We start from the raw sequence: 15,041 nt of genomic DNA, 5'->3' as shown, positions 1-15,041 counted from the left end.
TCCGCTTTCTCAGTGAGAGCACTGTGTTTAGTTCTGTCTGTCCCTTTGATGAACCTGGTTAACTCTGGGAGGGAAAGTGTTTAAGAGGGGCATTGCAATGGCAGCCCACAAGGAGGGGCTTCTTAAACATTCATTCATGGGGATGTGGGCATCGCTGGCTGGGATCAGCTCTCCGGGTTCTCAAGTACACCCTCTTCGGGGTCTCCCTCCCCCCGGGTCCCCCTCCTGATCCTCCCCATTTTACATTACCACCCCCTCCTCCCCCAAAGGCTGAGCTCCCACAGGTGAGTGATGGAGGACATTAAGTCCCTTAAGTGGTGACTGGGATCTTCTCAAGGTCATCCCCGGCTGGTGATGGGGTCCTTGCAGCCATCCTGGTTCCCCATCCCCCTCCCCCTCCTTCCTCTCCAAGGGTACTGAGGCCAATGGGATGCTCCACATGCTGACCACTCAGGGACCAAGCTTCCCAATTGGCCTCAGTGCCATTCCTGGGATTTCCCGAGAGATTCCTTTGCCCTGACTCCGAGCGGCAGCAATTTATAACGAGGAAAGCTCTGGTGTAAACGGGGCAATGTCAAAACATCAAATTACCTTCCTCTGAACAACAAGGAAGAGCTACATTTGTGTAGCGCCTCCACCAGCGGCAGGCTCGGTGACGTGTTTCCCTCCCTTCCCCCCCGTCCCCCGCTCTCTCACCTGCTCGGGCTGCTCTGGCTCGGCTCCACATCGGAAGTAGATGACGAGCAGGGCTGTGGTGGGCACTGACAGCCCCAGGCTCAGGAAGACGGTGCCGAGTACAGGGACCAGACGGCCACCAGCTCCGTCTGCTCCCTTCTCCGGGTCAGGCATGGGGCTGGGGGAGCTCTCCTGGGGGTTCCCATTGTCCAATTGACTGTCCTGTCTCTGGGGTGGCTGTCTACATCCCCAAGGTAAGCACGAACTGCTGGACCTTCGCTGGGCTGAGGTAGCTATCCAGCTCCTCACCGGGGTCATTTACCCGCTCTGGTGTCATTGAGCCAAGGCAAGGGTCCTCACTGTCCAGTTCTGTATCTGACATTGGGACTGTCAGAGGATCACAGCTCTCGGTTGCCTGTAGTTGTTGGGCAGTGGGTACCCCCTGGTTCTCACTGGGTGGAGGGTGGGCTTCGGGGGGGTCCGTTGTTTCCTGGTTGGGAGGAAATGCCCTCCTCTTTACCGACGGCGCTCTGTCTCTTCTTCTGGTGGTGATGGCCTTCTGTGCGTCCATCTTCCCCCTCCGAAGAGCTGGCCGTTCCTCCCTCGTGCAGCTGTCTTTTCCCCCTTTGCTGGGAGGTTTTGGGGGCCTGGCAAGATTTCCTCTTCCTGTTTTTAACAGGTATCCACTCCTCTGCCTGCTTGATTACCTCCTCCTCCATTTCTTCCATCTGTCCGGCGAGAGCTAGGATCAGCTGCTGTGTCTCTCCGCTGGCTGCCGCCTCCTCCACTCCAGCCTGTTCTTCTTTCTGGGTGCCATCAGACTCCGTTTCCCTGCTGTCCGGGTGGACCTTACTGGTCTTTGGGGGTCCACAGCTCACATTGCCACCTCCAGCCATCTGTGCATAAGTGGGGCCCCCACGTCTTGGGCAGGTCTTATACATGTGGCCCGCCTCTTCGCACAGGTTGCAGCTCTTTTCTTCCTGGCAGTCCTTAGTCAAGTGACCCTCCTGTTTGCAGTTCCTGGGGGAGCTCTCCTCGGCTGTGGGTGTGGGGAGGACTGTCTGCTCTGAGTGTCTCATTCCCTCTGGTAGGAGCAGCCGAGCAGGGCTGGGGGCTGCCCTCTCTCCGTCTGTGTGTGTGTGTGTGTGTGTGTGAGTGACTGTGCTGTGATCTCTCTCTCTCTCACACACACTCACACACACCCCCACACCCAGACAGACACAGAGACTGTGAACTCCTGCAGCTCTCCGGCTCTCAGTCTGTTTCCTAATTCTCAGCTTTTACATCTCCGCCCACAGCTACTCTCGCCAATCAGCCATTTCTGACTTTTCTTCCTGGGTTTCAGTTTCAGCCTCCCTCTTCCTTTAGCCTTTCCTTTCTTTCCCTGATACCCCTCTCTCTCTCTGACACTCCCCATTTCGCCCCCCCACTCTCGCCCCTGACAATCTGTGGGGTAAATCATTTGGCCCTTTCAGACCCAGGTAAGCCAGGCAGCTTTGTGTAAAACTTGCCCCCACATTTCCTCCTGTTAAATGTGTCCCTGAAACATGACCATCTCTGGTTATATGATAGTATGGAGGCCATTCAGCCCACCGCACATGTTTTTTTAACAATGATCAGTTCGGACTACATTCACCAGAGTTTCAAAGATCAAATGGGGATTTCGTAGAAATAGAGTCATAGAGATGTCCAGCATGGAAACAGACCCTTCAGTCCAACCCGTCCATGCTGACCAGATATCCCAACCCAATCTAGTCCCACCTGCCAGCACTGGGCCCAAATCCCTCCAAACCCTTCCTATTCATATACCCATCTCAATGCCTTTTAAATGTTGTAATTGTACCAGCCTCCATTACTTCCTCTGGCAGCTCACTCCATACAGTCACCGCCCTCTCCTGTGCATGAAAACGTTACCTCTTAGATCCCTTTTAAATATTACCCCTCTCACCTTAAACCTATGCCCTCTTGTTCTGGACTCCCCCAACCTAGGGAAAAGACCTTGACTATTTACTCTATCCATACCCCTCATGATTTTATAAACCGTTATAAGGTCACCCCGCAGCCTCCGACGCTCCAGGGAAAACAGCCCTAGCCTATTTAGTGTCTCCCTGTTGCTCAAATCCTCCAACCTTGGCAACGTCCTTGTAAATCTTTTTTGAACCCTTTCAAGTTTAACAACATCCTCCCAATAGGAGGGAGACCAGAACTGCATACAATATTCCAAAAGTGGCCTCGCCAATGACCTGTACAGCCTCAACATGACCTCCTAACTCCATTACTCAATGCACTATCCAATAAAGGAAAGCATACCAAATGCCTTCTTCGCTAAATATCTACCTGCAACTCCATGTTCAAGGAACTGTAAACCTGCACTCCAAGGTCCCTTCCCCCAAGTGTATAACTCCTTCTCTGATTTGCCTTTCCAAAATGCAGCTCCTCACATTTGTCTAAATTAAACTCCATCTGCCACTCCACAGTCAATTGAACCATCTGATCAAGATCCCATTGTACTCTGAGGCAACATTTGTCACTGTCCATTACACCTCCCATTTTGGGGTAATCTGCAAACTTACTAACATTCCTCCTATGTTCACATCCAAATCATTTACATAAATGATGAAAACCAGTGGACCCAGCACTGATCCTTGTGGCACAGCACTGGTCACATGCCTCGTATCTGAAAAACAACCGTCTCCAATCACCCTCTGTTTTCTACCTTTTAGCCAGGTCGAAATCCAAATGGCCAGTTCTCCCTGTATACCATGTGATCTCACCTTGCTAACCAGTCAACCATGAGAAACCTTGATGAACGCCTTCCTGAAGTCCATCGAGATCATGTCCACTGCTCTGCCCTCATCAATCCTCTTCGTTACTTCTTCAAAACTCAAACAAGTTCATGAGACATGATTTCCGATGCTCAAAGCAATGTTGACTATCCCTAATCAATCCTTGTCTTTCCAAATACAAATGAATCCTGTCATAGAGATGTATAGCATGGAAACAGACCCTTCGGTCCAACCTATCCATGCCGACCAGATATCCCAACCCAATCTAGTCTCACCTGCCAGCACCCGGCCCATATCCCTCCAGAACCTTCCTATTCACACACCCATCCAGATGCCTTTTAAATGCTGTAATTGTACCAGCCTCCACCACATCCTCTGGCAGCTCATTCCACACACGTATCATCCTCTGCCCATTACGTCCCTTTTATATTTTCCCCTCTCACCCTAAACCTATGCTCTCTAATGCTGGACTCTCCCACCCCAGGGAAAAGACTTTGTCTATTTATCCTATCCATTGCCCCTCATGATTTAGTAAACCTCTATAAGGTCACCCCTCAGCCTCCGACGATCCAGAGAAAAGAGCCCTAGCCTGTTCAACCTCTCCCTCTTGCCCAAAACTCCAATCCTGGCAACATCCTTGTAAAACTTTTCTGAACCCTTTCAAGTTTCACAACATCTTTCTGACAGGAAGGCGACTCGAATTGCACACAATATTCTAACAATGGCCAAATCAATGTCCTGTACAGCTGCAACATGACCTCCGAACTTCTGTACTCAATGTTCTGACCAATAAAGGCCCTCAGGAATTCCCCCAATAACTTGCTCAGCACTGACATCGGGTTCACTGGTCTATATTTCCCTGGCTTTTCCTTAACACCATTCTTAAACAGTGACACCATGTTAGCCAACCTCCAGTCCTCCGGCGCCTCACTTGTGGCTATTGCCGATCCAAATATCTCAGCAAGGGGCCCAGCAATCACTTGCCTAGCTTCCCACAGAGTTCTCAGTTACACCTGATTAGGTCCCAGGGATTTATCCACCTTCATGCATTTTAAGACATCCCACACTTCCTCCTCCGTAATATGGACATTTTTCAAGATGTCACCATCTATTTCACCATATTCTATATCTTCCATGTTCTTCTCCGCAGTAAACACTGATGCAAACTTTTCATTTATTATAACCCCCAACTCCAGCGGTTCCATACATAGGCTGCCTGACTGATCTTTTAGGGCCTTATTCTCCTGAGTTTCCCTTTTGTCCTTATTGTATTTGTAAAATCCCTTTGGATTCTCCTTAACCCTCGTTACAAAGTTATCTCATGTCCCCTTTTTGCCCTCCTGATTTCCTTCTTAATTATACTCCGACTGACTTATAATCGACTAAGAATTCACTCAATCCCTGCTGTCTTTACCTGACATATGCTTCCTTCTTATTCTTGACCAAAACCTCAATTTCTCGAGTCATCCAGCATTCCCTACCAGCCTGACTGGAACATACTTTCTCTGGATTCTCATATCTCATTTTTGAAGGCTTCCCATTTTCCAGCCGTCCCTTTATCGTGAACATCTGCTCCCAATCAACTTTTGAAAGGTCTTGCCTAATACCATCAAAATTGGCCTTCCTGTAATTTAGAACTTTAACTTTTAGATCGAGTCTACTCTTCTCCATCACTATTTTAAAACAAATAGAATTATGGTCGCTGGCCCCAAAGTGCTCCACCACTGACACCTCAGTCACTTGCCCTGCCTTATTTCCCAGGAGTGGGTCAAGTTTTGCACCTTCTCTGGTAGGTACATCCACATACTGAATCAGAACATTTTCTCGTATACACTGAGGACTGAGAAGAGGGGAAATGCGTTCACACAGAGAATGGGGAGGCTGTGGAATTCACTAACACTGGAAGTGGCTGAGGCCAAAACATTGCAGGAGAACTAGCCATTTGGATACAAAATGGATTGAAGGTAGAAGACAAGGAGAGGCAGTGTGATGGAGTCTAATTTAGATAAATGCGAGGTGCTACAATTTGGGAGAGAAATCAGAGCAGGATTGATATACTTCATGGTAAGGTCCTGGGAAGTGTTGCTGAACAAAGAGACCTTAGAGTGTAAGCTCATAGCTCCTTGAAAGTAGAGTCGCAGGTGTATAGGATAGTGAAGAAGGCAGTTAGTTTGCTTTCATTTGTTGGTCAGAGCATTGAGTATAGGAGTTGGGAGGTCATGTTGCTGCTGTACAGGACGTTGGTTCAGCCATTTTGGAAGATTGCATGCAATTCTGGTCTCCTTCCTATTGAAGGATGTTGTGAAACTTGAAAGGGTTCAGAAAAGATTTGTAAGGATATTGCCATGGTTGGGAGGTTTGAGCTCTAGGGAGAGGCTGAATAAGCTGGGGCTGTTTTTCCTGGAGCGTCGGAGTCTGAGGGGTGATGTTACAGAGGTTTACAAAATCATGAGGGGCATGGATAGGATAAACAGACAGACTGTTTTCTCTTTATTGGGGGAGTCCAGAATTAGAGGGAGGAGGTTTAGAGGGATTGGGGAAAGATATAAAAGGGACATAAGGGGCAATATTTTTACACAGAGGGTTTTTTTTTAGATTAGATTACTTACAGTGTGGAAACAGGCCCTTCAGCCCAACAAGTCCACACCGCCCCGCCGAAGCGCAACCCACCCATACCCCTACATCTACCCCTTACCTAACACTATGGGCAATTTAGCATGGCCAATTCACCTAACTTGCACATCTTTGGACTGTTGGAGGAAACCGGAGCACCCGGAGGAAACCCACGCAGACACGGGGAGAATGTGCAAACTCCACACAGTCAGTCGCCTGAGGCGGGAATTGAACCCAGGTCTCTGGCGCTGTGAGACAGCAATGCTTCCCACTGTGCCACCGTGCCGCCCACGTGATATGTGTATAGATTGAGCTGCCAGAGGAAGCAGTGGAGGCTAGTGCAATTCGAACATTTAAAAGGCATCTGGATGGATATATGAATAGGAAGGGTTTAGAGGGATAAGGGCCAAGTGCTGGCAAATGGGTCAGATTAGGTTCGGATATCCGGTTGAGTTGGACTGAAGGGTCTGTTTCTGTGCTGTACATCTCTCTGACTCTGTGATTCTAAGGAGTTAGATATAATTCTTTGGGCTCATGGGATAATAAGACCTTAAGGTATAGGAGCAGAATTAGGCCATTCAACCCATTGTGTCTGCTCCACCATTCGATCACAGCTGATACATTTCTGAGCTGGAAAAAGTGTTGCTGGAAAAGCGCAGCAGGTCAGGCAGCATCCAAGGAGCAGGAGAATCGACGTTTCGGGCATAAGCCCTTCAGGAAGCAATCCCTTCCTGAAGAAGGGCTTATGCATGAAACGTCGATTCTCCTGCTCCTTGGATGCTGTCTGACCTGCTGCGCTTTTCCAGCAACACATTTTTCAGTTCTGTTCTCCAGCATCTGCAGTCCTCACTTTCTCCTGATACATTTCTGAACCTCATTCTCCTGCTTTCTCCCGTAACCTTTGATCCCCATTACTAATCAAGAATTTATCTACCTCTGTCTGATAGACAGTCAATGACTGATAGACAGTCTGATAGACAGTCACAGCCTTCTGAGGCAATGAGTTCCCCAGAGTCACCACTCTGTGTTTGAAGATGTTCCTCCTAATCAGTGCTAAAGGGTCATCCCTTGGTGCTGTGCCCTTGGGTCCTAGTCTCTCCTGCTCAGAGATACATCTTCACTGAGATCAGTTCAGAATCTTAAACTGCATGTGGATCAAAGGGTATGGGGAGGATCTGGGAACAGGAGACTGAGTTGGATGAGCAGCCATGATCATATTGAATGGTGGAGCAGGCTGAAAGGGCCAAATGGCCTACTCCTATTTTGTTTCTGTTTCTCTTTAGATCATGTCTGTTCTGATTCTATCCTCTCATCCATGTCCCTGTCTACCCAGGATAACCTTCCACTCCCTCGCTGAACAAGAATCGATCAGCCTTTGCCTTCACACTATTGAAGGGCTCTGCTTCCAGCTGTTTTTTCAAGGAGAGATTTCCAAAGGTTCACATCCCTCTGAGAGGAAACATTTCATCTCAACTCTGATTCAAATGGATGACTCTGATTTTTATTGAGTGACTCCTAGTTCTAGATTCTCCCACAAGTGGAAACATCAATCCCACACCCAACCTTTGAAGGTGCTTTAGGATCTTTCAATCAACTCATCTCTTTTCTTCTACCATCCCGTGGATACAAACCTAGTCTGCTCAATGTTTCTTCAGACGATAATCCACTCATTCCAGCTATTAGTCTGGTAGACCTTCTGTGAACCATTCCAATGCATTTACATCCTTCAACACAGGGATCAATACTATAGATGATACTCCAGATGTAGCCTCATAAACACGCTCTACAAGATAGCCCTACTCTTAAACCCCAAAACTGACCCTAACAACAAAGGCTAAAATTCTGCTTCTTGCTGAAGCTGGATGCTAACTCTCTCCATTTCATGCACATGTCCTCTGAGACTCCTCGATGCTGTACCTTATTGGAGCCTCGGCCTATTTAAACAACAGTCTGCTTTCTGATTCTGCCCCAGCCAGGCCCTGAGTTGTCCTGCACTCACTGGTCCCTGTCATTCCAGCATTTCGATCAAACTCATTCCCTCTCACTGCTGTAGTTGAGCAAAGACTTGATCACCTGTTCATATCCAATGGATCAATAGATTCATTGATCAAGTAGCAGATAGGACCATTCAGCCCATCAAGTCTGACCCCCACTTTCATATCAAATCATAGACTATTTCGGTCCAGAAAAAGGCTGTTTGACCCATCATGTCTGTCCTAGCCCCTGAAAGAGTGACCCAGCTTGTCCCATTCTCGATCTTGTCTCTAAATTCATCCCTTTCAGCTCGATTTCCAGATTTCATGAGACCTCCTATTGATTCTGCCTTCACCACTCCCTGAAGCAGCACATTCCAAATCCTAACAACTCTCTGGGGAAAGAAGTTTCCCCCATCTCACTCCAAACTTTCTTGATGACAATCTTGAAGTTGTGGGGCTCTACTTACTGACACACCAACAAGTGAAAACAGATTATCTGTCTTCCCCCTGTCAAAATTGCTGATAATTTTGAACATCTGAATGAGGTCCTCTCTTAATCTTCACTGTTCCAAAGAGAAGGAGCCCAATCTCTCTAATCTTTCCTCATGTCTAAAATCCCTCATGCCTGGTATCATTCTCATCAATCTCCTTTGCACTCCCTCCGAGGTTTTAACAGCCTTCCCGAAGTAAGGTGTCCAGAATTGAATTGAACACAATACCCCAACGTGGTTTGTAGAGGTGTAGCATCACATCCTTGCTTCAATACTCCATGCCTGTGTCTATCAACCCAAGAATCCCATCATAATAATATGGGTTCTTAATAACTGTTTCGACTTGCCTGGCCACCTTCAGAGAACCATGTATGTAAACCCCTCAATCCCCTGCTCCTGTACTCCCCTCAGAGTTGTACCATTAAGCCTGTATTGTCTCTCCATGTTTCTTCGACCAAAATACATGACCTCACATTTCCCTGCATTGGAATTCACCCGTCAGTCTCTCTGTCCATTTGGCTAAATTGTCAATGTCCCTTTGAAATCCCTCAGAATCATCCTCACAATTGTCTGTTCTCCCCAGCTTAATATCAGAAGCAAATTTAGAAATATTGCCTTTAACACCCATATCGACAAATCAGAAAAAGCAAAGGTTCTAAAACCGAACCCTGGGAACATCCCTTTCACTCGTCTCCAGTCTGAGAAATGTTTATCTCTTCCTACTGTCTGTTTCTTCCCTTTTAGCCAACTTCTAATCCATACTGCCGTCAATCCCTCACATTTCTCATTTGCTAACAAATGCACTGTATTACAGCAACTGCTCGACCATGGAAACTTCTACTTTTCAGTGAATTTACAACTTGATCGATGATCCTCGGAGCTTTTCCAGAAACACGGTACAGGGCCGCCCCCGCCTGGCGAGAGACGGTACTACGGCCCAATATCATCCAGTATCAATTCCATTCAGCAGATGGCGGTGACACACAAACAAATCCTGGGGAACGTTGGAAAGCAGAAATAAAATCAGAAAATGCTGCAAATCCTCAGTAGGTCAGGCAGCATCTGTGCAAAGAAAACCGGAGTTAACGGATAGTTAAAACACTGGCGATATTGCATATCCTGAGAGAGATTCTGTGTAAATCTCCGCCCCAATGATACAAACAGCTCAGTAGAGGATGCTATGTAAGTGCAGATATGTGCCCTTTCAGTGTTTGGACTTCTCCCTCAGGATTTCATGTTCCGGGTGTAGAGTGAGAAATGGAAACACAGAGAAATCCCAGCTCCAGACTGGGAAACAGGTGAAGAGATGGAGGATGGGACTGAAGCAGGGAGTAAATGAAGAAAGGAGAGACACAAGATATTTAATTTACTTTTTATTTTCACCATCTGATGTTTATTTTTGTATCTGATTTATTGACAGTTTGGTTGTGATGTTACAAAGTATAATCTCAGAATTCAATAACACATTCAGTAACATCCTGTTGTCAATGGGAGGTTTCTGACCCCAATCCCTGACCCAGACCCTAAACCCGGGGGTCAGTGTGACGTCAGGGAGGCCCCGCCCCTTTAACAGCTGATTCTCAGAAATTTGTTTGAATCCCTGGTCCCGAAGAAAGGATAAAGTTTCCCAGTGAATTTATTCCCAGTGAAGGTGTGGAGATGGGATTTGGTGTCCGCGTTGTAAAATGAAACTGTCCCAGATTCATAACTGAGATAAACTCCCACCTTCCTGGGGATCAGACCGACAGGGAGAGGGGATTGAGGAGAGGAGTTTATATAAAACTGATCCTCATCCCGCCCCATGATCCAGAATCCATTCTCCGGAATCGCCTGACCCATCTCTTCCTCTCCACAGACTCTGAGGCTACTCCCAGACTCCAGCCCCGACTCCCCCCCACCTCCACCTCCCAGTAATGTCTCCCCGATGTGAATCCCTCTGATCCCAGGACACAGGAACGATCTGTAAACCTCTTCCCGGTGTCAGGGAGACTCCTCCGTGTCCCAGTCCATCTTAAACTCTTCAGATCCTCAGAGACCACGAGCCGAGGACTCGCTGTTTCCACATCCAGGGTCACAGAGTCTGGAGAGGAACACAGAGAATTAGAGGACAGTCCCTGGGTCTTGTGTGAGGGTGAGGGGGAGGTGTGTGTGTGGGAGGGGGGGCGGCGGGGAGGTGTGTGTGTGGTGGGGGGGAAGGCGGTGTGTGTGGGCGGGAGGGGTGGGAGGATGTGTGTGTGGGGGTGGGGTGGGGGGAGAGGTGTGGGTGGGGTGGGGGGAGAGGTGTGAGTGTGGGGGGTGTGGGGTGGGGGGGGAGAGGTGTGGGGTGGGGGGGAGAGGTGTGAGTGTGGGGGGGGTGGGGTGGGGGGGAGAGGTGTGAGTGTGGGGGGGGTGGGGTGGGGGGGAGAGGTGTGAGTGTGGGGGGGGTGGGGTGGGGGGGAGGTGTGAGTGTGGGGGGGGTGGGGTGGGGGGGAGGTGTGAGTGTGGGGGGGGGATGGGGTGGGGGGGAGGTGTGAGTGTGGGGGGGGTGGGGTGGGGGGGAGGTGTGAGTGCGGGATGGTGGGGTGGGGGGGAGGTGTGGGTGCAGGGGAGGTGTGGGTGCGGGGTGGATGGGGTGGAGGGAGGTGTGAGTGCGGGGTGGTGGGGTGGGGGGGAGGTGTGGGTGCGGGGGAGGTGTGGGTGCGGGTGGATGGGGTGGAGGAGGTGTGGGAGCGGGGTGGATGGGGTGGAGGGAGGTGTGGGTGCGGGGTGGATGGGGTGGAGGGAGGTGTGGGTGCGGGGTGGATGGGGTGGAGGGAGGTGTGGGGGGTGGGGGTGCGGGGGTGGGGGTGGGGTGCGGGGGAGGTGTGGGTGCGGGGGAGGTGTGGGGGGGTGGGGTGGGGTAGGTGTGGGTGCGGGGGAGGTGTGGTTGCGGGGGGGGTGGGGTGGGGGGTGGGGCAGGTGTGGGTGCGGGGAGGGTGGGGTGTGGGGGAGGCGTGGGTGCGGGGGAGGTGGGGTGGGGAGGTGTGGGAGGGGGTGGGGTTGGGTGGGGGGAGGTGTGACTGCGGGTGGAGGTGTGTGTGCAGAGGGTTGGGGTTGGGTGGGGGGAGGTGTGAGTGTGGGGGTGTGAGTGTGGGGAGGGTGTGGGGGGAGGTGTGAGTGTGGGGAGGGTGTGGGGGAGGTGTGAGTGTGGGGGGTGTGTGTGTGGGGGTGTGTGGGTAGGCGTTGGTGTGGGGGGAGGTGTGAGTGGGTGTGTGTGTGTGTGTGTAGGGGAGTGTAGGGGGAGGTGTGAGGGATGTGTGGGGGGATGTGTGAGTGTGGGGGAAGGTGTGAGTGTGGGGGGGGTGGGGGGAAGGTGTGAGTGTGGGGGGGTGGGGGAAGGTGTAAGTGTGGGGGGGGTTTGGGGGGAGGGTGAGTGTGGGCGGGTGTGGGGGTTTGTGGGGGGAGGTGTGAGTGTGGGGAAGGTGTGAGTGTGGGGGGAGGTGTGGGGGGAAGGTGTGAGTGTGGGGGGGGGTGTGGGGGAAGGTGCGAGTGTGGGGGCGGTGGTGGGGGGAGGTGTGGGTGTGGGGGGGGGTGTGAGTGTGGGGGGGGTGTGGGGGGGAGGTGTGGTGTGGGGGGGGTGTGGGGGGAGGTGTGAGTGTGGGGGGGGGTGTGGGGGAGGTGTGAGTGTGGGGGGGGGTGTGGGGGGAGGTGGAGTGTGGGGGGGGTGTGGGGGGGTGTGAGTGTGGGGGGGGTGTGGGGGGGGTGGGAGTGTGGGGGGGGTGTGGGGGGGAGGTGTGAGTGTGGGGGGGTGTGGGGGGAGGTGTGAGTGTGGGGGGGGTGTGGGGGGAGGTGTGAGTGTGGGGGGGGTGTGGAGTGGGGGGGGTGTGGGGGGAGGTGTGAGTGTGGGGGGGTGTGGGGGAGGTGTGAGTGTGGGGGGGTGTGGGGGGAGGTGTGAGTGTGGGGGGGGTGTGGGGAGGTGAGTGTGGGGGGGGTGTGGGGGAGGTGTGAGTGTGGGGGGGGTTTGGGGGGAGGTGTGAGTGTGGGGGGGTTTGGGGGGAGTGTGAGTGTGGGCGGGTGTGGGGGTGTGTGTGGGGGGAGGTGTTGAGTGTGGGGGGAGGGTGTGAGTGGGGGGGGTGTGGGGGAAGGTGCGAGGTGTGGGGGCGGTGTGGGGGGAGGTGTGAGTGGGGGGGGTGTGGGGAAGGTGCGAGTGTGGGGGGCGGTGTGGGGGGGAGGTGTGAGTGTGGGGGGGTGTGGGTGGGGAGGTGTGAGTGTGGGGGGGTGTGGGGTGGGTGTGAGGGGGAGGTGTGAGTGTGTGGGGGTGGTGTGAGTGTGTGGGGGGGGGTTTGGGGGGAGGTGTGAGTGTGGGCGGGTGTGGGGGTGTGTGGGGGGAGGTGTGAGTGTGGGGAGAGGTGTGAGTGTGTGGGGGAAGGTGTGAGTGTGGGGGCGGTGTGGGGGGAGGTCTGAGTGTGGGGGGGGGAGGTGTGAGTGTGGGGTGGGGTGTGAGGGGAGGTGTGAGTGTGGGGGAGGTTAGATTAGATTACTTACAGTATGGAAACAGCCCTTCGGCCCAACAAGTCCACACCGCCCCGCCGAAGCGTAACCCACCCATACCCCTACCTCTACCCCTACATCTACATCTACCCTTACCTAACACTACGGGCTATTTTTTTAGCAATGGCCAATTCACCTGACCTGCACATCTTTTGGACTGTGGGAGGGAAACCGGAGCACCCGCAGGAAACCCACGCAGACACGGGGAGAATGTGCAAACTCCACACAGTCAGTCGCCTGAGGCGGGAATTGAACCCGGGTCTCAGGCGCTGTGAGGCAGCAGTGCTAACCACTGTGCCACCGTGCCGCCCACGGGGGGGAGGTGTAAGTGTGGGGGGTGTGGGGGGAGGTGTGAGTGTGGGGGGGTGTGGGGGGAGGTGTGAGTGTGGGGGGGTGTGGGGGGAGGTGTGAGTGTGGGGGGGTGTGGGGGGAGGTGTGAGTGTGGGGGGGTGTGGGGGGAGTGTGAGTGTGGGGGGTGTGGGGGGGAGGGGTGTGGGGTGGGGGGAGGTGTGAGTGTGGGGGGGGTGGGGGAGGTGTGGTGTGGGGGGGGGGTGGGGGGTGTGAGTGTGGGGGGGGTGGGGGGAGGTGTGGGTGGGGGGTGGTGGGGGGGGGGTGGGGGGGGGGGGAGTGTGGGGGGGTGGGGGGAGGTGTGGGTGGGGGGGGTGTGAGTGTGGGGGGGGGTGGGGGGAGGTGTGAGTGTGGGGAGGTGGGGTGGGGGTGTGGGGGAGGTGTGTGGGGAGGTGTGGTGTGGGGGGGTGTGGGGGAGTGTGAGTGTGGGGGGTGTGGGGTGTGTGGGGAGAGGGGTGAGTGTGGGGGGTGTGGGTGTGTGGGGGAGGTGTGAGTGTGGGGGGTGGTGTGGGGGGAGGTGTGAGTGTGGGGGGTGTGGGGAAGGTGTGAGTGTGGGGGGTGTGTGGGGGAAGGTGTGAGTGTGGGGGTGTGTGGGGAAGGTGAGTGTGGGGTGTGGGGGAGGTGTGAGTGTGGGGGGTGTCGGGTGTGGGGGGAGGTGTGAGTGTGGGGGGGTGTGGGGGTGTGGGGGGAGGTGTGAGTGTGGGGTGGTGTGAGTGTGGGGTGGGATGTGAGGGGAGGTGTGAGTGTGGGGGAAGGTGTGAGTGTGGGGTAGGTGTGAATGTGGGGGGAAGTGTGAGTGTGGGGGTGTGAGTGTGGGGAGTGTGAGGTGGGGGGAGGTGAGAGTGAGTGGGGGGAGGTGTGAGTGGGGGGGAGGTGTGAGTGTGGGGGGAGGGGTGAGTGTGGGGGTGTGGAGTGTGGGGAAGTGTGAGTGTCGGGGTTGTGTGAGTGGGGGTGTGGGTGGGGGTGTTGTGAGTGGGGCGGGTGGGGGAGAGGGTGAGTGTGGGGGCGGGGTGGGGGGAGAGGTGTGAGTGTGGGGGCGGGGTGGGGGGAGAGGTGTGAGTGTGGGGCGGGTGGGGGGAGAGGTGTGAGTGTGGGGGCGGGGGTGGGGGAGAGGTGTGAGTGTGGGGGGGTGTGGGGGTGTGGGGGGGGAGGTGTGAGTGTGGGGTGGGGTGTGAGTGTGGGTGGGATGTGAGGGAGGTGTGAGTGTGGGGAAGGTGTGAGTGTGGGGGTAGGTGTGAATGTGGGGGAAGTGTGAGTGTGGGGGAGGTGTGAGTGTGGGGGAGGTGTGAGTGTGGGGGGGTGTGGGAGAAGTGTGAGTGTGGTGGGAGGGGGTGTGAGTGTGGGGGAGGTGTGAGTGTGGGGGGAGGTGTGAGTGTGGGGGTGGGTGAGTGTGGAAGTGTGAGTGTCGGGGGTTGGTGTGGGGGGAGGTGTGGGTGTGGGGGGTGTTGTGAGTGTGGGGGCGGGGTGGGGGAGAGGTGTGAGTGTGGGGCGGGGTGGGGGGGAGAGGTGTGAGTGTGGGGGCGGGGTGGGGGGAGAGGTGTGAGTGTGGGGGCGGGGTGGGGGGAGAGGTGTGAGTGTGGGGGCGGGGTGGGGGGAGAGGTGTGAGTGTGGGGCGGGGTGGGGGGAGAGGTGTGAGTGTGGGG

At 54.0% G+C, this 15,041-nt stretch overlaps 1 protein-coding gene across 1 annotated transcript in view; it reads right to left on the bottom strand.

Moving 5' to 3' along the window:
• Positions 1-10,107: 10,107 nt before the first annotated feature.
• Positions 10,108-15,041, bottom strand: part of LOC140455205 (zinc-binding protein A33-like) — a 21,311-nt gene continuing 16,377 nt past the window's right edge. The window contains 2 exon segments of the mRNA XM_072549923.1: positions 10,108-10,370; positions 10,373-10,621. Of these exon segments, the coding sequence (XP_072406024.1) occupies positions 10,108-10,370; positions 10,373-10,621 (512 nt within the window).

The sequence above is a fragment of the Chiloscyllium punctatum genome, chromosome 30 (assembly GCF_047496795.1).
Source record: "Chiloscyllium punctatum isolate Juve2018m chromosome 30, sChiPun1.3, whole genome shotgun sequence".
NCBI classification, from domain to species: domain Eukaryota; kingdom Metazoa; phylum Chordata; class Chondrichthyes; order Orectolobiformes; family Hemiscylliidae; genus Chiloscyllium; species Chiloscyllium punctatum.
The sequence above is the reverse complement of the archived record's forward strand: the minus strand, read 5'-3'. Positions and strand labels throughout refer to the sequence as shown.